This window comes from Thunnus thynnus, chromosome 10, assembly GCF_963924715.1.
Source record: "Thunnus thynnus chromosome 10, fThuThy2.1, whole genome shotgun sequence".
Classification (NCBI taxonomy): Eukaryota; Metazoa; Chordata; class Actinopteri; order Scombriformes; family Scombridae; genus Thunnus; species Thunnus thynnus.
The window spans coordinates 28,185,712-28,209,913 of record NC_089526.1 but is presented as its reverse complement, the minus strand read 5'-3'; the positions used below and the strand labels follow the sequence as shown (position 1 = coordinate 28,209,913).

At 41.8% G+C, this 24,202-nt stretch overlaps 1 protein-coding gene across 1 annotated transcript in view; it reads right to left on the bottom strand.

Annotated features, from left to right (window-relative positions):
* Window positions 1-23,489, bottom strand: part of zfpm2a (zinc finger protein, FOG family member 2a) — a 118,563-nt gene extending 95,074 nt beyond the window's left edge. The window contains exon 1 of the mRNA XM_067602373.1: window positions 22,564-23,489. Within this exon, the coding sequence (XP_067458474.1) occupies window positions 22,564-22,603 (40 nt within the window). The 5' untranslated portion in view covers window positions 22,604-23,489. The remainder of the gene's footprint in view (window positions 1-22,563) is intronic.
* Between the last annotated feature and the right edge of the window lie 713 nt (window positions 23,490-24,202).

The window sequence follows — 24,202 nt, the reverse complement described above, 5'->3', positions numbered from 1 at the left end:
TTCCAGCAGAAGCCTGACAGAAGAGAGAGGAAAACAGTGCTGAAGCCCTTCCATCTGCTCCGGCTAATGATGATGCTCTCCCTGGCCTGGAGCAGAACTGTGCGAGGGAGATTTACACCCATAATACCCTTGGGGCTCTGGAGCTGCACCGTGCTCCAAAACACCGTCACTCCATCACTTTCTATATGATAGCAGGCAGAGCAGGTAACAATGGACCAGCAACAATGTCTTTTTGTATTACTGACAAGTGCCTTATTTGGTTGACATAACCTGACTCGGTGTCTGAGGAGTGGCACTAAGCACACAGGAAAATGGATGACAGCTACACCATTGAGACATTGTGCAGTTGCAACAATCATACCAGACTATGTTTTAAAAAAAAAAAAAAAAAAACCCAGCAGTGTGTGTGATATGAGGCAAGCAAGAGCAGCAATGACTGACGGAGAGGTGGCTGTCTTTCCGATACACTAATTGGAATGATGGCAAGAAGGGAAATCAGGCATCACAGTGAGCTAAACTGAACGGAAATGCCTTTCCCCATTTACTCTATTATAAAGGTTTATAAGTTGTAATTTCCCTTCAATTTGGGAGCTTTAGACCCACTTTAAAGCTCTGTGTGGGACTAGCCTTGACATATATCTCCTAAAACAAGTGAGTTAAATGGTGAGAGGCAGAAAGAAGACTATATGCATGTGTGCGTGTGTATGCGTGTGTGTGTGTGTGAGAGAGAGAGAGACTCAGGCAGGGGGAGATGTAGAGAGCACTACTCCTCAGGGATTGAGTGTTCACACACAGTAAATGGAAGTGGCACAGCTCTGACCTTTGAGCCACAGCATACGAGTAAAGTGAAGGCGCTGTCAAAATATTGCTTCAGAAATGACAATCCACCTCGCCAGTCCCAAGTCTTGACATGGCAGGCAAGTGGAGAGCCGTAACCTGCTGATCCCGACATTACAAATGAGGGGATTATCATGACAACAAACCGCAACTCGACACACTGCATACCCTAAAGATATTCTGGCATTGCCCCTTATTATCAGCAATGTCCCACACAGATAGCCAGCGATGACATTTAGAGCCGGCACCAAAAATCGAAAGGAATGAGAGCCGATGTGTCAGAATCCGTAATAAAATTTCAAATCGGGCTTTGCAAAATAACTTATTACCATCAGCATCAACTTTCCTGTTCTGATATTAAGCTTACACTGTTTCTGAACTTGGAATTTGGCAGTGGAGCAGCTGCCACGCATCTTCATTTACATCCATGTAATACTCAAGTCCACAGAGAATAACTGAATCGTAAAGAATACCAAAATATCACGAGCAAATTACTAGTGCTCTGAGAGGAAGCTTGGGAGGAACAAAGACAGGCAGCCATAATTATATCTTGGCGTGTATGGCATGTCAATGGGCCACCTTCGTTCTGGAGGGCATTCCCCTGGGCCCCTCAGGCATCAAAATGATGTCCAAATTATTTTGTGCTCTATTGCAGCATGGCGTGATTATCATATTTACTGGTGGTGCATTATGACAACATTGATGTTTACACCTGTCTCTGTGAGAAGGCAAGGTTTACACTCTGTAATTTAGCAAATGTACAGTATGCATATGAGCTTGTTGGCAGGGATTTAAATTAGGTCAGGAATGGAATACATCAATAGCAACCCATATGTGCATCTTTCTCTTTCTTTTTTTCTCCCTCCCCTCCCCAGCCTTCTTTGCTCAGAAGCTTGGCGATGAAGCAGCTTGACGACTGCAGAAGTGTGATATGTGCAAATCACATTTGCAGATGAGCTTGAAACTCCCTTTTAATATTCAGATATCAGACATCCCGCACTGAGAAGCCCGCTAAGACGCGATTCGGGGGAGAAAAGCAAGATCCGCGTCATTAAGGGAATCGTTAGAGGCTCGGTTTACATTTTACATATTTCACAAAAATGTACAACCAAGTAAAAACATCACCAGTTATCTGTGATAACAATGCAAATTTTTGTCAGAGAGCGCATGAAGATTCTGTCAAAATCCAAAGTCGCTCAGGTCTTTCTTTTCTTTTTTTTTTTCCCTCTCTGGCTTAACACCCTCAGCTTATTGGCACTTTGATTTCTTTCATATTTTTTCCCTGAGAAGTCACACAGGCTTGTGGAGTCAAAGACGGTGAAAGGTATGTTTGCCACGAGGCACGGGAACACGTGTCCCCATAGCCTGCCAATAGCTCATCAAACACACAGGCCCGTGGATGGATGGAAGCCCGGCTGGCGTTTAGGACGTCTAAACAGCATCCGCTCTGCCACACAAACCATCAGTGACTCCTGTTTACTTGCCTCAGTCAGAGCCACAAAGAACAGCCCCCTGTTTCCTGACCATTTTCTGCACATAAACGCACAGCGATGACAACAACGCCACCACAAGGTTGCATTTTTTCCCCTCATACCTGCTCCTTTGTGTTTTACAGTAGCGCTCTGACAATAATTTTTGCCGCTTTACAGCCTCAACTTTTTCATTGGATGACAGAACGTAGCCCCTGCAATTTCCCCCTACCTCCTTCATTTCCCCGTGTCTTAGCCCTGTGCCAAATTTGTCTCTGTGCCATTTTAATTACAGCCAAGGCAATCTTTATGGTGGTATTCTGCGAGAACACCAATCTGCAAAAAAGGTGATAAGTAGAACCGCCACCCAGCTTTGGTATCAGTAATAAACAGACACTTAATTGAATAATTTGACCTAAGAGGCTGATCCTGGGAAATAGCATGTTGGAAAAATTATTTTGAATATTGAAGACAGTTCAGTGTTTTGCATGACGCCTGCAGTAGAAGAACACAGTGGATTTGGCTGCTTGCCCGCCAACTCACCAATGTGGGCCATGGTGAGTCTTTACGGAACAGATAAGTGAGCCTTTGGTATCCTGGAAGCACTCTGATGTGTGTGTGTATGTGTGTGTGTGTGTGTTTTGGAGGGGTGTGGGGGGGTTGGCGGGGGGTCACATGTATGCATGAGTCTGTGTGCAGGCGTGTGCGTGCATGTGTCCGATATGTACGAGGGGGAGTGAGGGTGGGGAGGTGTGTGGGGGGGGGGTTGAGGCAAGGAGTGTGAAGTGTGCCCACTCGAGGTCCATCTCCAGCCAGCAGCCACATGGGCACATCCCCCGCGTCCCCCTGCCCCAAACACACACACACACACACACACACACACACACACACACACATATACATAAAAACACACACATGCACACAGCGGCTTTCCGCAGAGCCTTAGAGACAATGACTCGCGGCCCCTTCCTGTTTAAGGATAGCTGTCAGAGGATGATGGCTCCGATTCAACACTGCAGCAGGTTTGCACAGAGCTCCCTGATAAAACGGAAAAAAGCAAAAGCCTCCACTCTCTCCCTCTCTGTCTCTCTCTCTGTCTCTGTCTTTCTCTCACTCTCTCCATCACTCTCCCTCTCTCTTCCTCCCTCTCCCTCCACAGTTCAACACTGATTTGACTGCTAGCATAATTTTGCAGAGGAGACTATTTGCAGATGCAGCAGAGTTATCAATCCGAACAGACACACAATCCGGGTCCAATGTCACTTCTCCTCATTATGTTAATGGTTAATACATGCAAATGAAAACATTCCGGCAATTTGATTTCTTTGAAGATAGTTTGCATATTGTCTTAGCCATAATGATGGTACACTTTCTCCCCAGCTCTCGATTTATGCAAGGCTAGTTAGTTCATTTTTATCAGCTCTGAGTTCATTTCTAGGGCTACTGGAATGTGTTTTCCCCTTCCCCTCACTATTTAACTAATTAGGATTCAGGTACCATAAGCAGATTTTTCACGCTATTGGTGTTTTTCTTAATTAAGAAACAAATGAATTCTCCCCAGCAAAATAGATGGAACAACGGGATAGGGTGCCAGGGGCCAGATGCGGCGCTTCTTAATTAGAAGTCACTCCATTGTCTGAGGTTTTTTAATGAAGCTCCAATCTAAATGGATATCAAAAAAGCTTCTAGTGAAGAAGAAAAAAACACACACACACCGGCCATTTAAAATAATAAGGAAATAAAGATAATGAAAGACAAAAGATATGTACTGGCAGCCCCGGCTCACACCTCCAGTTCAGTGCATGCAGTGCTCTCGTCACCTCTGCATGAGCCCTATTAAAACAGCTCGATCCCTCGCCTGCCCCTTCCTGCCTGCAGCCATGTCTAATGTTCTGCCAAGCCAACAGTGAAACACTCTCTTTTCAAGTTCCCATCAAAGGTGGAAGTTTCATTACCCCGTGGATGGTTATCAACTAACTATTTCTGAAAACTGTTGCAGCTGTCAACTTCCTGTCTTGACTGGGAAAAACAGTAGAGGCTAGCGGAATCCATGCTTATCATATCAGTGTCATTTGTGATAGGCTGATGTTTTGTAAACGGAAAGCCAACGCAAATTTCCAATTAACTGGAACAAATTGTCACCTAAACACAATATGGAAGCTAGAAATGGTGGCTAGCAATTAGATTTGAGCACCTGGGATATATAGACGGTGTGAAAACAGTGCAGATGGAACAAAACAGAAGTTTTTGTTTTCAAGTTAATTTGCTGGAGGTTTTTTTTTTTTTTTTTCCCTATGAAGCCCCATCATCTCGGTCAGCCTCAGTGATGCTGCTGTGCTGGTGACTGAAGGCGATAACATCGGGGCTGTTTTGACTGAAATAAAACCCGTAGCATGCCCATATGTGCTGCCAACCCCATCAGTTCTTCTTCAGACGGCATGGCTTAGGAGCTCCCAGAGGATGGGCCAGTGCCCACTGATACGGGCCCAGCAACCATCTTGTCCAGGCCAAGTATCCCTGCGCCCAGGGGCTGTGCCATCAATGCCATGACTTGTGCCAGACTGGATCCCACCCAGCAATCCATTTCAAAGGCTTTTTTTATGGATCAGGTATGCAGTGTGATTTTCCTTTCCCTTTGTAATGTGCCGTGTCAAAGGCGAGCTAGGCTGACTTTAAAGTCATATACTAGTTTTTTCTGCCTTTCATTTGGGAAGGAGACATAATTGATTTCTGACTTTCCAAATGTCAAGTTGGAAGAGATTAGAAAAAAAGAGCAATGTCCTAAAAATCAATCGGCAATATGGCGTTGTTGATTTGGATGGTATTTAGTGTTTTGGGCGTTTATTTATAACTAACTCATTAATCAATAGTGAGCAAATACTGAAGTATCTACATATATCATCAGATAATTCCCAGGGGAATTTGGCTTTTATGGAGCAATACCTTACTGAGCAATACATTTTATTGTCTAAATCAGCCAAAAGCATTAAAAGATCATCACTCCATCATTTACTCATGCAGAATATTTGAGTGGAATAGTATTTACTGATTAATTTCTCCGGGTTCATGGAGTGAAAAGCTTTTTTTTTTTTTAAAGAAGTAACTTTCTTAATAAAAAGTCACATTTTTTAAACACCTCTATTTATCCACAAATTACCATAATCCTCTGGATGTTCACTCGTGTGCTCTCTCTCATTTAGAGCATTACTTGTTTATTTATATCTGTGAATGAGATTAGAGGGGAAGATTACACACGCAGACACATGAATAGCGATCAAAGACTGGAGGATAATGTAAGTCTTTCAGTGATTGCTCAGCTCTTTTCAAATCTACCGGTGGAGTATTAGAACAATACAAGTGGCTGTGCTCCATATAGTGTGACAACAATAATACAAAATCCTCAGGGAGTGAACCACATGTAAACACTCCAGATCAACACACAGTACACTGGCACAAAGTGTCCTCTAATGCAGCAAAAATTAGCTTTGATCCTGACGAGGGCATGGCAAAGTAGCAATCAGTTCAGTGAAATGACATCACTTGTCGGACATGAATGCAGGCTGAGACACGCGTGGTTTAGTATCTGTACAAAGAAATGTGTTTTACAGCCCTCACTGTTTCTAGAAGCTCAACTGGGGAACATCTGCCACCAGTAAACAAGCAACATTATGTCCTTCTGATTATTCCGAACAAAAATGTGGACACAAATATGACTCTCCTCCTCTCCTGACTCTCTCATCCAGATGATTTATGAAGAACGTTATGACAGCTGAATTGTCTTTTTTTCTGTCTGTCTGTGTTGCAGACATTTGGAGGAAGCACTGGTCTGGCCAATTATCGGTGGCAGGACAGAGAAACCTGTCACTCGGATACACATGACAAATGAAGAAGGGACAACACAGCAAAACACCAACAAATGAATCTTAAAAATGCACACATGCATGCAGCCATGACAAAAGCCGACGGCATCATCCTGTAGTTTTGACAAACAAACTTTGCAAGGAGAATTTATTTGCAGCTGCAAATGAAGGGACGGATCTTAGGACCAGTTGGCTAATTATTTATCCTGCTGGCTTTATGGCTCTCATTAATTTCCCCCCTCTCTCTCTTTACCTTCCATTGAAAGTCTGAAGTCAACCTGCATCTGGTGCTGATAACGCCGGGGTCTCAGCAGCCTCCCAGCCTCCCCTCTAACCCACCCACACGCACCTCCACTAGAGAAAAGGAGCAGCTTTCATACACACCCACTGGATAATGCCATTAGAAATAGCACTCTATGCTTCAAATCCACAAAGATGTGCTTGCTCAAGTAGGAAAACATATTGGGAATAGGTTGAGCTGCATCTCTTAATTCAGCGGGGTCTGAGGGAGGACTGCTATATGTTACAAGGCAAAGGAGAGAAGGAGCTTGATGGAGACAAACCACAGGAGCAGAGGGATGTAATGAAATATAGGGCGAGTTATTGAATCTCAAAACTTTAGTACTGACCAAAATGTTCCCAAAATGCTGCAAACTATCAAGTTTTGAAAGTTGACACTGATCAGATTGTCAGTCTTGTTTACTTACTCTTTGATCCAATATATCCTTATGTAAATCATAATATTGCTCATTTTAAACAGATTTTATGTAGGCAACGTTCTTCTAAAGCTGCTTTGTGTTGAAGTAAGCCACAATTGAACAAGAATGAATTTTGTTAAACATAAAAGAAATCTAAAAATATGTTTATATTCCTCAAAGTGAGGTATTAAAAAAGTATTGGCAGTGGCATCAAAAAATTTCATCAAAAAAGTTGGACTTAAGGCGAGTGAATTATAGGGTTGTTTGTATTTAACTGGAACTGGTAGCAATTCCATCTCTCCCTTTTTGATTGTCTCACTCTTCTTCACCCTCTGTCAATTGGGGGGGTTGATTGAGATCAGCCCAATCTTGGTGCTTTGGTGAGATCGCACCCCAGCAGGTCTGAGCTGAGGGTATGTGCCACTCCCTAATGGTCCAATCTGGCTTCCTGCACCCTTCTCCCTGCCTGTCCAACTTCCATACTCCCCAACTCCTCCTCCTCCTCCTCCACCCGTAGCTGTCCGTCACATTCACCCCACCACAACAATGAACGCCAACCCCTCACTTGCAAGGACCTCATCGTCAATCCACTGACTAACCAAACACCCAATTTGAGCCATTTCTTCCAAGGAGTGAACTGATAGAGACTCCACACTGGTCACACTTTCAATCGCAACAGAGACACAGTGGGCGAGAATTGCTGAAAAGCAAATATTGTCGACTTCTGCTGACTTCAAACAGCAGTCAGATGGCAGAGACTACCTAGGCAGTAAAGAAGCTGAATTACACACAACACAAGAGAAAGGGCCTAAAGAACTCTTGGTGATTCCTTTCATGTTTGTCTTTACAGGGAACCCAAAGCATTCATTTCTCTTTTTCTATGCAAAGGAAGGTAAACATGGCACTCTCTGCAGGCTCATGAAATTGAACAGTTTTGAGCATAACGGCCGGTCTTTTCTTTCTTGTGTTTCAGAATTAGATGTGTTAGCTCTACCGCAGCTTTGGCATATTTTATATTTTTTAAAGCTAAAAAAAAAAAAAAAAGCTTCAAATAGGAATTCCCATTTAATTCATGATACATATTTCATACAAAATCTGCCACCATTCCATTGATGTGCCATTCCAGTAAACTCTATTTGAAGTTTTCAAACTGAACTTTTGCTCAAACAGTTCAACAGACATATGGTACAGGTCAGTGAATCAATGAACACACACACGCAAACACACAAACTTATTGCCAGAGGAAACTTAACCCAGTTAAGTTCTGTTTCAGTGTCTACAATGCCCCGCTGATGCTCTCTTGCAGTCTTATTGGGCTATCAGTGCTCAGGGGTCATGAGCCTGGCCAGTCAAGATAAAAGAAACCCTGATGAAATGAACCATGCGGGAGCAGAGAGGGCTGCTCTCTACTGATGGGAGAAACCCAGTCACTTTGAGAGGTGAGACTGTAACAGTGTCGTATTGACCTGAGTGACCTGGCTCACTGCTTGAACTCCACACTCTGTTTAGAGACAAGGGCACAGACAACAGGCTCCTACTGATATAATATGAGTGTTTGGCAGTCACAACTAATAATTAACGACGGTTTCTTTAAACACAATTTTGTTCTTTTAATATCCATTCAATAAATATGTATGAATTCGATTTCTATGTACACATTATATTTGCATTAACAATAGCATTGCTATTAATTTTCCTGCTCAGCACTGTGCTATGCTGTGTGTATGCACTGTGTTCTCCCAGATTATTAAAGTGCGATGCTGTTTTCATGTTGTCATATTTTGGCTGCCATAAGGTCAGTCCTTTACTATATATGTTTAGCTATAAGCTTGTCTAATATTCTTATCATGTGTTTGTTGTTCCAGATACATTTTTTTATAATGACTCCACATTAACCAATTCCATATTAAAATGAAGCTTAAACAGTAGTGCATCATGACACAATTACAGAATAATCTGTATAATATAACATTCAGAAATGGAACAATATTTACATTACTTTTGGTACTTAAATATATATTGCTGTTAGTATTTTTGTATTGAGTATTTTTATAGGATTGTTATTGCTACTTTTATTTAAGTAAAAGGATCTGATTACTAGGACCAGGATAGATGTAGCTGCTAAAAGCATGTATTAGCTAATTTGATTGAATGATTGATGACCTGACTGATGGCAGATTCATTTCCATCATTCTCCTGAGCACATAAAACACCTTCCTGTCTCTGAGCAGTGACATTTTACATATTCAGACTGAATCTGACAAAGTTGACTGACAACAATAAGGGCACTTTTCAATATTCCATGCCATTTAATAGAGCCAATGACACAAATCATTATTTACCACTTTCACATCAGAGACATGCACTGTATCGCTATCATTGAGCTGGTCAATATACATCACTCCCCCCCCCCCAAAGGATTACACCTCTTATCTGAAATGATATTCAATAAAGTATGACCGCAGAAATACAGAGTGGAGTGTTCTTGCTTGGATCTGGCTTATGCTGTGAAAAAAAATAACACTTTATTGGAATTAAGATCCAAGTCAAGATTACCTGAGGAAACAGCAGTTAGATTTCTGTTCCAGTGCCACGTCCTACACTTTATTCTCTGCTGCTTGGGGACTAGACCACAGTGTACTGTTTCCCACAAGCCATGGGGGTGTAATAGGATGCCTTTATGAAATATATAGAGACGCACCAGCACCTTCCACAGATCATAGCATGAGCTAGGGCATTTGGTGAGCCTAGCAGGAGTTTCTGTGCGTGTGTGTGTGTGTGTGTGTGTGTGTGTGTGTGAAAGGCAGAGAGAAAGAACCAAGTGCCCGGCTTATATTTTGGCCTTGCTGAAATGCCCCACAATCCAAAAAGTCAGTGAGGCAACAGCAAAACTTTCCCCAGGTCCCTCTCTGATGCTCCACCACCGTAATATCATCAAGGTGCACGGGATGATACCACTCACTCGTTTGTGCTGCCTAATTAGCTGCTGCAACTTCCCTCCCCACTGCTGTGCCATCCATTCAGAGCTTCTAGCAAAGCAGCCATCATTAACTACAGTGGGATGAAGTTAACTCCACCGCTGCCAGGATGTTAAACTCTACTGAATGTGGTCTGGAACAGTAGCAAGGTGGTTTCATCTCTTAAACAGTCTTCTATAGTTTAGACGCCACAGCTGTCATTAGATTTAAATGTTGTATATAAAGTGGGTTCGTGGAATCTTCACCCAAACGCTGAAACAACTGCCGTCATTAAACATTCTCTTCTCATTTTCTGTGTTTTATTTTTCCCTGACATCAAATCCCACAATCACACACATACACACACCGCACACACACACACACACACACACACACACACACACACACACACACACACACACACTCACCCAGCCCTGCTCTGCTCTGTATAGCTTTTCTTTTCTCGTCGGGAATTTGATAAAGCCTTTAGTGAGTGTGGTTAGAGCACTTGGGCTGAGGATCTGATGAGAAGTGTGGGGTCTGTCGGCGCTGTCACACACAAACACTCACACACACACACACACTCACACACACACACACACACACACACACACACTGTAAGTACATTCTAATTAGCTGATGTATGCAGGACCTCATCCACATTGGAGGGGTATCAAAAAGCAATCAACGCCCCATCCCTGATGAGCTCAGAGAGACACAGAGATTCACATTGTCTATGGAAAGATGATGCGTGGCTGGACCTCGACTCGGCTTTCCAAACCACCATAATGCCATGCAATCACAAGACATTATGCACAGATCTGAACCCCAAAGCCACAGGATAGAAAAAAAAAGTAAAAGGGAATATTGAGTTCATCATTCAAAAGCCTGATGATTATGATGGTCGCTCTTGTGAAATGCTGCTGTGTAGAGCCAGAAGTGGGAGAATTGGCCTGCGAGTGCCACAAAATATGGTTATAAATGCAGAGGAGAAACATGTTTAAAAAACTGTCATGATCAAGTGCAATACAGCGCAGATAGCAGAGAAATCAGTAGTTAAGATGACAACTCGTTGCCATGGAAAACTGAAAAAATTCAAAGTCAGCAGTGAGCGTGCGAGGAGAGAAATTTATGAAAGTGATTCTTCTCAGTGGAGAGAAATCAAATAGAAATACAATATCAACCACAGCAGAACTCTACGTTATCAGCATGAAATGTTGGGAAAAATATGAAATATCCTAAACACACAATCTCGGATTTTGTCACCCATTCATAATCTAATTTGACCTGAGGCCATACAGCCGATTCGTTTCAGTAAAGACCATAGGTGTTTTAGCTGCAGGCTCCAACAGAGAGGCATGTGTGTCACACAAAGACCATCGGTTAGCGACGTACCGAAAGGGACTCTGTATCACCATCTTATCTTCAAAGGACTGGGCAGGGGCTCAGGGGAGCTGTGCCACCGCCTCGCCTCCACACAGACACACACAGAGGGGGGATTTGGACCTGCAAGCAGGAACCAGAGATCTCTCGGCCGGCACCCAGGCCTGGACCCTCCTCCAACTCGCCCGCGGAGAACAGGCAGGGTTCCTGCACACGCGGCACGACATCAGTGAGCTGATCCTCCCCCCTTCCTCTCTCTCTCTCTCTCCCTCCCTCCCTCCTCCACTGCAAACCCCCTCCGCCGACTGCCTGCCCATTTGCTTCCTGGCCTCAGCTTGACGGAGGGGATGGGATCTGAACTCAACTTAGACGCAGAGTTTCCACATTTCACAGATGGCTGGGAGAGGCTTTGCATGGAGGTGAGGAAACAGAGAGAGAGAAAGAGGGAGAAAGAGAGAGAGAGAGGGAGCCTCATCGCCAGCGCCGAAGCGGGGCCGATTTCACACCGTGGTAGAGTGCGCTAAAGCAGGCCGCCGTTAATCCACTCACTGAGGGGAAGGCCTGGAGCTATTCCGCCGCCCGACCGCCATCTCCCTCCACAAAGCCATAAATGGTGCATTATACAACTGGGCTTCAGAGACACTGCTGATATGCTGATAGGTGGTGGACAAAGACCAAAGCAACCACAGGAGCGGAGCCACATGCAGGACTGAGGGCCTTAGCGCAGGAGCAGAACTGCACACATGTATTCAGGCATGATCTCTCAAACGCTGTACCCGCTGAGGTGTGGACTGTTAGAGTGCTATATCTGCTCTTTTGATCGAGGTTAGTTCATCCTCAGGATTCAGCCTCGAGACAGAGATGGACATGCACTAACACTCCCTCTTCTGCTCTCCAACAAAATAGCTTTTTTTCCCCCCCTCCCCATCCCCACAGTGAATTCATATCTGTAAAGTTACCAAAAGTCTTGAAGATGAGTCTTTGAACTTATAAAAGGCAATCATTTTGAATGAAAGGAGACAGGAAATATATAAACATGGGGGAATTTAAATAAATTGCCACAAAGAAAATCACAGAGAGGGCAGTGAATTATGTAATGATAAGACAGCCACCAGCCTAAGCCACAAAATGAGATGTTTTACATGAAACGAACAGCGGTCTAGATTAGAGAGCCATCCTGTTTAGACATGAAGCCAATTGGGTTGATATCACATGTAGAGAAAATTTGAAAGATAAGTGGGAACTATGAGAATTGTTATAATCCAACTGTAACAAAAAGCTGAAGTATATTGGCTTTTCCCCCCAAGAAGCACTGCACGATAAACATCTCCGATGAAAGAAGTTCATTACTCGTGCGCTGTGTAATGTAACATGCTGTGTTATGAGTCTATGCCAACCTACACTGAGGCAGTCTCTAAATGAAGCCTCAGGCATTTAATGGACATCATTAGGTGAAAACATATAAGAGATAATTATGGTAATTACAAATCCCTTTTATTCGCCCTGAGTCTTTGACAAGAAGGTTGTCATATCAACCACTTCAAACAAACAAAGAGTTGTTGTCTCTTACCCTAAATGATGTCCGGTTCCATTTGGATGGGAATTGTCTTCGGATTATCCTTTTTATTGTTTGGTTAGTGGCTCTGAATGGAGGCTACATTTCTTTCAATGAAAACTTGATTAAAACAAGTGATTCACAATAGTAGAATTTGACATCCATTTGCATTGCCACTTAATTACAAGTGAGACCTTGATCTTGAAAGCAGCCCCATACAAAGCTAATGGACATGTCTGTTATGTCTATTAGAGATGGACCCTCTGAGGAACCAAGGCTTTCTATTTAATATCAGACATCACTATGGGCACCCAAGGCCTGTCTTATTAAATTTCAGCTCCATAACAATAGCGAAAGGAACAAAATGACAAACACTGGCAATATTACAGCTTTTTCTGACCAAAAAAACATCTTCCAAGAGTTTGTTTTGGCTAAACCTAATCCAAGTGTTACTGTTATTTTGCCACACGGGGTCAAACCAAGAGCAGCCCTAGTCGCTTCATCTTAGTGATACATGATCTGAGCAGCAAGAAAAGATGAAATGCGGTATGGAACATCTTTATGGAGAGAGTGAGCGGCAATCGTGAAAGACTTGGGTGTTTATTTACAATATGCATCCAATCATCCTTTGTCACCGTTCCATGTTCGTCTTTTTCCGAAACCACAGAGAGACACTCACTGTAGATTCCATTTTTGGCCTCTTTGCTACACAAACTCATAATATGGTACAGTCTTATCAGATCTTGCTTACAATAACAGATTCGCTTCAAGTCAAAGCTGTTGTTTAACTTATTCAATCCCATGGGAAAATTCAGTTCAAACAAGTCAGAAGACATCTGCCAGTCCACAGCAGTTGATGATGTCAACGGGTCCCTGCTAGTACCAGATTCCTCCACCACTTTCAATCATTCCATGTGAGATTACTGCAATAGGATATTACTGTACAAACTATGACCATGTGTCCTGCTGCCACAAAGCTTAGCAACATATTACAGTTTGTCAAAGCAAGCTATTGCAAGGGAGAGATAGATACAGAGAGGAGGAGAGAAGCCATTGACCTTTGTGTCCTTTATATTTGCCTAGCTTCCAACCCCAATCTTAAGAGTGAAATCATCTGATCCCAAACTAACTGTCAACTGGCTTGTGATGGTGGCAAAGCCAGCGGACATCAATCAATCAGATTTTCTCCTCGTCTATCAGAGGAGGCTTTTTTTCCTGTTTTGCTCGGGCTTATCATCTGACCCAGTTGTTATCCTGTTTCTGAAGCTTAAGAAAAACTTGATTATGGTCAAATGTATGTCTCAGAGATTCACAGACACATCCTAGACTGAACCAGAAAGGGGGAAAAAAATATATTATCAGTATTTCACCACAGAAATGAATGCAGGATGTAATGATTGTAGTTTTTCAAAATGAGGCTCTTAATTCTACACCCATGCTGGAAATAAGGAGTTTGAGCCACTTATCTTTGGTTTTCAGGAATGCGTGAACCTAAGATAAAAATCCAATCTGATATCATAAGACAAAAAGGCATTTTAGTTGGCTACAGCACTTGCTCAATGTCAACAGTTTTTAGTAATTACTAGATAAGCATTCTCTGAAATACACAGAGAAAGAAAATTGGCTGATTCTGAAATAATAGTGGCTGCATTTCTCTCTGGATGTTTACTCTGTCACTTCACAAAGCCTGCTTTGAGATAATAAGAAGCAGGAGACGTGTACTTTGCAACACGTCATTCCTTTCGTCACTGCCGAGTATCCCACAAACTCTGTCTAATCTGATTTGCATAATTTACTCGCAAATATAATCGATCATCATCAACTCGCTTCCATTGGAATATCGCTCCATTATGGCTATTTATGTTGCAGTGCTCTCTGCTAATCACATGCAGGCAGATATGGCCTCTGATCACATGATGTGTAAGCTGTGTTGTCAACAGCTTTACCAGCTTTGCAATGGTGCAAATCAAAATACAGCCTCTTTAAAGTATTAACATGTTTTGAAGTTTGTTTTACATTTTCAGCATATTTGACATAAATTGTTTATCTATTTACAAAGCTTTGTCATTACTGATTTTCCACTGAACCCTTAAGATGCTATGTGTTTTGTGCTGTTCGTCTAGCGGAAAATGCTGATGTACAAATTGAACTGAAAAGCTTGTTACTTAATCCTCTGTTGCCACCTATCCCTTAACTATAGCGCCTGGTGCATTTCATCCCAATGCAAAGTTCTGCATTGCGCTGCCCCCCACAAACACATCCTCAGTAATTCCTGCCAAGCCAGAGATTTAGACTGAACAGCTATTAGGGCGTCAATTTCTGGTGTGCCAACAACTATCCTGCTCTGGAAATGGTGCTCACCAAATTATCCCCTTATTTTATTATCCTCTTTTTCAAAACAAAAAAAAAAAAAATCAGTTATTTTTTAATTACTGAAATAATTTATCTACTATGTGGGTGAAGTCAAACTCATGGCTTGGCCAATAAATTGACTGTTTACTATTGCTGACAACATATTGTGACAATGCCTGCTGCAAAATGTGAGTCATATTTCCAAGGAGTCCCTTTCCTTCCCCTCATCCAAGATTCAGTCAAAACCCAAATATGAAATTTGACATATTCCATGAAACTGTTTTGATTAACTGTGGCTAATTAAATTGAAATAAACAAAAAGAATCTTAATAGACACATAAAAGTTATTTATATCACTGCAATGAAAGACTGACAGATTTCCACCCGTGGACTTTATTTCTTGAATATGTGCAGAGGCAAGTTCCTGTTGCCTCTGCCATGCAAGCTCAGAGCTGTTTCTCTTCTGGGCTATGGAGATGTCAAAGCATCACACAAATGTGATGAACCCAATATCCATATCCATGATACATCAAAACCTCAGGATGGCACAAAAATAACTGCAATACCTCAGGAGCAACCTCAGAAATCCCCTTAATTGAGCAATATCTTCATTCCTGATCCATGTGCATCACCAAGGTGAAAAGGGACTGTGCAAGTTAAATGAAAGAAGAATTCATGATGTGTGGCGGCCTCTCTTACTCACCCTGGCTATTTCCCCTCTTGGCAGGGGCCAAATAGAGAATGTTAAATGAGGCAATTGTGTCCCGAAGGCAAAAAGAGGAAGAAAAAAAAAAGCAGGCAGTGCCCCTGCTCTCTGCTCCAACCCCGAGGAGCATTCTGCAGCATGATGAGGTACATCCAAGCACCCGGGCCTGCCGCTACCCAAATAGCTCAGACCAGACCCAACTTCCCATGAGAACAGGCTACTCCTCTCTTTGCTGTATACAATACACATGGAACATGACCACTCATTATTCAAATCCCTAATCAAGCTGTGGTTTCATTCATACACTGCACAAGTAAAAGAGATGTGCAATGGCTGCCTGGAAAAAATATTAAAAATAGAAATTGAATTTCAGCAAAATCTTAATATTCTCTGACAGATAGCACAACTTTAGGGCTGCAACAAATTATTATTCTTGTTATTGATTCATCTACAGATTATTTTCTCATTCATTGTTTTTTCATAAAATTTTTAAATATCTTGTTTTGTCCAATCAACAGTCCAAAATCCAAAGACATTAGTGTATTATCATAGAAGACATTTGAGAAGCTGGATCCAGTTAATTTTCCTAAAAGCTTAGTCAATTATCAAAATTGTTATAGATCCATTTTCTTTCAATTGATTAATCAATTTAGATCAATTGACAAACTGTTTCATCTTTGCACAACTCTGCCATAATAATTATATCATACAGTAAGGAGCATCAAAGCTGAGTTCCCGGATATAGGCAGCGGCCTGTAGAAATACCAGGATGTAGAGTGTGATCTGTTAACATTCTGTGGCGGTGGTTGCAGGAAACTGATCTCCCCTGCAGTCCCACACTGTCAGCTATACAGACATACTCCACGGTGACACCTCTGATAATCAAAGCTTTGTCTGGGTCTTAAAAGGACGTACTTGAACAACAGCGAGACCAGAGGCCCTCTTTGCTGTAATGGCCTTTGGACATCAATATTTAAATCTTACATCTCTGTTGTGATTAGAATGCTGCCTTTCTCTCTTTCTCCCCCCCCCACCTCTCTCCTGAAACAACAAGGTAGGGGTGAAAAAAGGCTTAAATCGATGATCTTTGAGTCTAAACTAGATTCCTAAGCAGTTTGCCACTCTCAGCAGCAAGATAAGATAAACTCTCTTTGACCTAAGAGATGAAGTTGCCATGACGATCAGGGAGTCCACTTTCTCTATTGATATTTTGCTGATGTAACAACAAATGGAACTAGATCCTGCTCTTGATAATGGTGATTAATTAATACCAATATTGATCTCTACAAGCAAGAGACAAGGCTATTAACTTAAAGCAGGCTGAAAGTCAATTGTTACCCGGGGGCTCAATGGACATCACTGATATAAAATCTGAATAAACAGAGAGGAACACGGTTAGAGACTGAAATGTAAAGTTAAAAAAAAAGCAAATACATAAACAGCAACTGTAAACATAGTATCAGATTTTGTTTTGGAGCATATTTCTAAAATTAACATTTTGCTCACACTGGTGACAGTTACAGTGCCTGAATAAAAAGCACAATGGTGACAGTTTGGACCAGCGGTTATTGGAATAATAGCAGTGGAATTCAGGAAAGAGGAAGATAAAGAGGAAACTGCGTGAGGAAGTGACCTCCACCTTTGCAGCAACCCTGCCCACATTTCACACTGCTGTCCAGGCACTGCAGGCTACAGCGACAGAGAGGGCAGGATTAGGCACCGTCAGTCCATCGCCTGCCAACCAGCTCATCCAACACATCACACAGCACTGTTTTCAACAAAGGAAACAGCAGCTGCTATACATTCCCCTCCCTGTAGCTCCAGAGCCTGTGACATAAGCAGTAATAGCAGCGCTGTAAGTACAAAGACTTTCTCTACACAAAAAAACATTTTTACTTTAGACACAATAGAAAAAACATTACAACGAGATGACATTCATCTGCATTGTTGTTTTGTGTCAAAAGTGAGGAGGCAATTGGGGATCCTTCAGCTAAGACGAGGCAACAACACAAGCTGTTATTGGCAGGGAACAGATGTTTGAGGGAAAGTTGGCATTCAACAACCATTCTTCTTCTGACAGAAATCCACACGAGAAACACAAGAGACACGGCGTGATTGTCACCCAATGAAAGAGAGACCCTTAAATATACAGGGAAACTGGCATGCAAACATTTTTTGATTTTACACCCCCAAAACATCTGACTACTAGAGTTGCCAGTGTTTGTGGGCAAGGGTGAGACGCAGCGTATACAACTTCCACAGCATCGGCACAGTTTCCATATCCAAGAAGGCAAAGCCGAGCTAAGTTGTAGGAAATATGGATGAGGAGTATGTTCCAGTGAGAGAAAAAAAAAATTAAATTAAATAAAAAAAACCATCAAGCTAACAGCTCTGATCCCTCTGCTAAAACACATAGCCACATGCTTGTCGCACATACTGTACATGCACTAATGTATACACAAGCAAACACACACACAAATTCAGATACACAGCCAGGATGTTGGCAGTCAATTCAGTAAACACTCCCTTTATCCCTTACTACTGTAATCTGCCTCTGATAAATGCCCCTCAAAGATAGAAATGTCACCTGATATGATAAACAGTATGCTGACGTTACATAAAGTGGCCTTATGCTAAGGAGTTGGAAAGATTAACTGTGGAGCAGAGATGGAAAAAAACTGTCGCTACGATTCAAAAGAGAAGAGTTATAGGGAATTTTGTTTGGCTCTAGTTAAGTTCCAAACTGACTAGATGAGAAAAGAAGGAACCGAGCTGTAAATAATTACGACTAAATAACCACAAAACAGTTTAGTTTTGTGGTTATTTCTCCAAGATCATATTCCTCAAAGGCTCTCATACAAAATATATAAGTAAAAAAAATGGGATAGAAATAACAATATTAACCAAAGCACCACTAGTCCCTGTTCAAACTTTATCCACAAGGTATTATGGGTAAAAATAAGCATTACTGTACACTGCAGTGAACCAGCTTTACAGATGTAAGATCACTATCATGTGAGTAGATTAGGCATTTTGACAGTATGACATAGTGGTAAGCTCTGGGGACTTGTGCACTTGCCGCTCGGATGCTATACAAACTTACAGTAAAAGAGCAGTATAATCACTACAGTATGGTGCTTCATTCTGGTTGGACAATGTCGAGTAAAAGAGCCACAGGAAGCTGCATGAATTCTCAGACGTTCCACACGGTGAAGACAACAGTAAAAGGGAGAACACTAAGTCAGTTTAATAAGCACATTTGACATTAGATGTCCGCGCATGGCCTCGGAGGGCCGCTTCAATATGTTCCCATAAACACTGGCGGAGGCACGCTCCCTACATCATCCAGATTCCCCTTTATGCCGTGAAACTTTGGGGGGCAATTTTACAGAAAAATTACTCTGAGGGGCCTGGTTTCAATTCAGCCTGTTCATATCTTTCCTTCCTATTAAGCATCAAAATGTTCCTCCTCTCAGTACGAATAGAGGTATGGACACCACCAGCAGCCGGGGAGAGGCGAGGAGGAGGGAGAAAGGGGGGATGGAGGGGGTGGGGGGAGGACAGGGCGGGAGGGAGAAGAGAGGATAGAAGGAGCTTGGTGGAATTCACACATCATATTACAGCAGCTAATCGCAATCCGCAGAGCATCAGCGATATTTTCATCATTCCTGTCAAATTCTACTGACCCGCCTTGGAATGGCTAACAATCTGGGCAATTTATTGGCATATTGGCATGGGGTGATAAGGCTAAAAACAACAGCAGCTAGCAGCTGGCCCTGGGAGATGAGCTGATAACATTGATATGTGCTCCCACACAAAACACCTCCACCACTATCTCCTCTTTCTATCAAACTCTTATTACAATAAAAGTGTATGGGGTTTTTTCGCTTTCTTGGAAAGGCAACAAGGGGAGGGGGATACAGAAAGGAGGCCAGAAATATATATTTATATATATATAAAAAAATCAGATGTAACGTTTCACAGAAAAAAAACAAGGGGGGAAAATACATAATTTATCACTGTATTATCGGGATATCCAGGCAGCCTAATCAAGGAGCACTGAGTGACTATTTTTTGCCTTATCATCCAAAGTGGTGGAAACGGAGAAGGAATTATCAGCCAGCTGCAGATTGCTGGGCTGGAATTTTAATGGTAATAATCGGGTTTCTGATGGTATATCTTCTCTGCTTATCTTTCCCATTATCTGGCCTTATCTCCCCAGTCATCGGAGCAAATTAATGGTGCTCTTTCAGCATCGCCTTTTTATCACCGCTCAGAGAGCACCCAAGGGGAAAGAATAAGCAAAATATTAAAATACTGCATAAATCACAATTTTAGATAACGGTCCAATGTATGCAGGAAAGGGGGGTGGGAGGGTGGGCTGCGCCCAACAACCTTTTTGTCCTTTAGAATGACTGTCTGTGCTGACTTTCTGTGCAATGCCTCCTCGGCCTTTTTTTCCCAGAGTTCCCGGGGTAGGAGAGAGGATCTAGGCTCCTCGTGACCTTTTCTGTTTCTAACTAGAGCTTGATTATACGGCTGCACACCAGCTCCATATTAACAAGATCTTACACATGACATACTAATTCACACAAGGCCAGGTCACAGTGATGAAACCGCTACACAAACGTTCGACTTCCTTTGCTCGACAACAAAATTTGGATGCCACAATGGGATTGGTCCAAAGATGAGTGGGCCTATCACGTCATACGTTGTCGTGCTTCTTTGTTGATTAGAAATGGTTGCGGGTTTGCGGTGGATGCCAGCAAACACAGAAAAATAAACTGACAGATAGCTGTTTCTATAAAATAATTATTTCCCTTCAGAGTTTATGGCAACTAGACTGGACTAAGCTATTCTAAACTGTGTGAAAAATAAGTAGAAAAACGATATTTATTCATGAAAACATTTCGAACAATATGTAATTTAATGTAATTTAATGTTAAACTGGTTGATATTTGATGTTTTTCAATCATTTTCACTTTAATAAAATGTACAGTATAGTATTAAAAATACTGCTAAATCCATATTTTTTTCACCTAAAGAAGCAAGAAAAAAAAAATAGATCTAGAGAAAAAATTGCCTTAAAAACTTTTAAAATTTTCTACGAGCCATAAATAATTAAGAGATGAACAATAACAATTACATGTTCAAAACAAGACGGCACACAAACCGCTCCTGTCGCACAATCTGTCTCACACAAATGTAATAAAAAGCTCTTGTATACCAACATGCACATATCCTCATGAATGCATGCATGTGAGCTCACACACACATGCAAACACACACACACTCACACACACATACACACACACACACACACCAATGTTGCCTTAGCTCTGAATTGTCCATAATATGTTGAAGCTCAGACAAACAGTATCATAAACACGAGACAAATTACTGCAAGTGGGTTGCTATTTGATATTTTGACCCCAAACTAAGCAGCAGCAAGAAAACACACCGTACAGTGGACAAACTAAACACACACACACACACTGTACACACACACACTCTACACACACTGTCAGCTGTATTTGAGATGTGAAAGTGTGTTTATGCCCATATGCTTGTGTGTGTGTGTGTGTGTGTGTGTGTGTGTGTGTGTGTGTGGGTGTGAGTGTACAAATCCCCACGTATTTATGTATGTCACTGAACTACAGGCTTTTTAAAATTGTGAAAATTATGAAAAGCTCTTTAGAACCTTTCATAAAATATATTTATTATAAGTACAATTCAACTATATGAATATGACACACTTTTGAATTAATGTAGGCCATGAGGTTATACTTTATTCATATGTTCTGCATTAAAAACAAATAATAATCCACTCAATTTCAGGACAATAGTATATATAACTACATATGTATAAATTCATTCACAATTCATCTAAATTTGAAAAGCAAATATGTGTAAACTTAGTTACTGGGAGGCAAGGTCAACACTTTCCCCAGAGCATACACTTCAAGAAAAATTAAAACATGCCATAACTTGTCTCACATATGCTCTTTTACATCAGTACCACGAGCTACAACCACTCACCAATATTCATACCGTACACGAGCTGTTATTGTAAAGTTAGAAAAAGTGTGTGTGCATGTATTTATATACATACACCTGCAAGTGAGTGTGTATGTGTAGAAGGCAACAAAAAAAAAAAAAAGAATGCACGGGAGAGTGTGTGTAGGAGTTGGAGTGTGTGTGAGACACGTGTGTGTCTGTGTGTTACAAATAAAAACATTTAACAGCAATACAATTCAGTAACAAACCGGCTTTTTAAACCAATCTCGTAATGCAGCTTTGTTATTAATTATTGGCCTGTAATTTATAATTACTGCTGATTATCTGACATAAAAGGCTTCAGAAGAAGATTCTACACGTCCAGTCAAAGTGATGCACTGATGCACAATTTAGGATGAAAACTAGAATAGAGTAAAATCAAACAAACGACAAAATAACTTCATTTTGTCACCACTTGACAGCAGTGGTAAAACTTTTCAGCCAGCAGCAGCAGCAGCAGCAGCAGCAGTGTAGGTTTGGATTGTAAATCATCTCTTCAAAAACACAAAATAACTGCGGAGGGAGAGACTGGAGCGTATGGACCGTGACAGGCAACACATGAGTGGCGATACTTGAGCGCTGCTGAATCAGCTTCAGAGTGGTCAGTATCATTACAATATTCTGCAAACTCTAATCAGCTGGGAGACGCGGTGTAGCGGCTAGACAACATAAAGAAAAAAAAAACTTACGTTTGATCTGCCTGGGGTTGCTCTGCTTCCTTCGGGACATGCCTGCTGTGCGGCTGGTCAGTGAATCCAGGTGTAGTACTGACAGATCGATAGGTTTTGGTTCATCCAAGCAGCCGGTTTTGGGGTTTTTGTCTGATGGAAATTGAGAAAGAAAAAGAAGAAGGGGGGCACCAGTACTTTTTACGCACAAGTCTATCGTTCCGTCTGTCTTTCCTTTATCTTTCTCGTCTCTCTGGCTCTGGCTTTGGCTTTCCCTCTCTCTCTTTCTCCCTCTCTCTCACACACATACACACCCTCCCTCCCTCTCTCTCTCTCTCTCTCTCTCGCTCCCTCTCTCTCTCTCTCTCTGTCTCTCTCTCTCACTCTTTCTCAGCACCGTTCTCCGTGATGAAGCTGCGCTTCGCCGCGATCCGCACGGACTGACTGGGGAGGTGAAAGCGTTTCGCGCTTTTGTTTGAAGATAAGGTTTGTTCCTCCCCGGGTACCGTAGCCGCGGCTTCGTGAACTTCACTTGATCCACAATTACTTTTACTTCCAGTTATTAATTAGCGTCGCCCCAATTAGCGGCCGTGTTTTGGGGTAAATATAAACGAAGATGGAGACACGCTGAGCTCCAGCCGGTGATCATCATGAGAAATCATAGTGACATAAATAAATAACAAATATAAATAAAAATATCAGTCGCCTGTAGGCTATTTCAGGTAAACATAATTTCGCACCCTTTTCTCTCAAATGACTCTGTTGCTATCGGTTTGGTGCTGCTTTAAAATGATTTACCTGCCAAATTTTTATATCATTCTAAACTCTATTACATTAAAAGTACAGGTTTAGGGGAGAACCCTCCAAATACAGCATATGGTTCTACTCCTATCACCAACAAATTTGAACCTATATTGGTTAAATACACCCGGATTACCCCATTTACAGCTTGGCCACTCAATCCCCCATAATGCTCTCTGATAGTTGATCTGCATTGAGATGACATGACCTCACATGGCTTGACCTCTTAGCCAGGAGCTGAAAGAAGAAACCTGCAGTCTAGATTTTTTTTTATTTAAAAACACTCACAAGATATATTTACAGTTATTCTAATTATATAAAACACTGGTGTAAATTCTAAGAATGGTATCCAACCTTTTAACAAAATATATTAAAATTGGCTATCAGTACACATAGTGAATTTCCACTGCGAGGAAGTAGATTTTTTACTCTGTTTATTTATCAATATTTAATAAACTGTCAATCAGAGTGTGAGCAGCTTCTCTTGCCTACAATTAGTCTGCCTATGGACAAGAAAAATATTCTGAATATTTAAAAAAAAGAGAGAGAGAGACAGAAAAAGAGAGAGTCTTCGAATCATTCAGATTTTGACTGCCATGTTCTGAATAGTTGCCCAAACTGGAAATCACTCTCTTCAATTAGCCAGTTGGACTGCCAAGGAAGACAAGCAAGTGGCCTGTGAAATTATCTTGTAACCCAATTCCACAACTTTGGAATGGAGTCTGAAACTACAGAATAATTTATGTGGCAGACGGGTCAGCGATGGGTCACCTTGAGGAGAGCATCTGTCTTGCGAGCCTCCTCGGTTTGTCTCTTTCCTGCGTTTCCCCTCCCTGTCCTCTGGTGGCTAAAGTTTTTT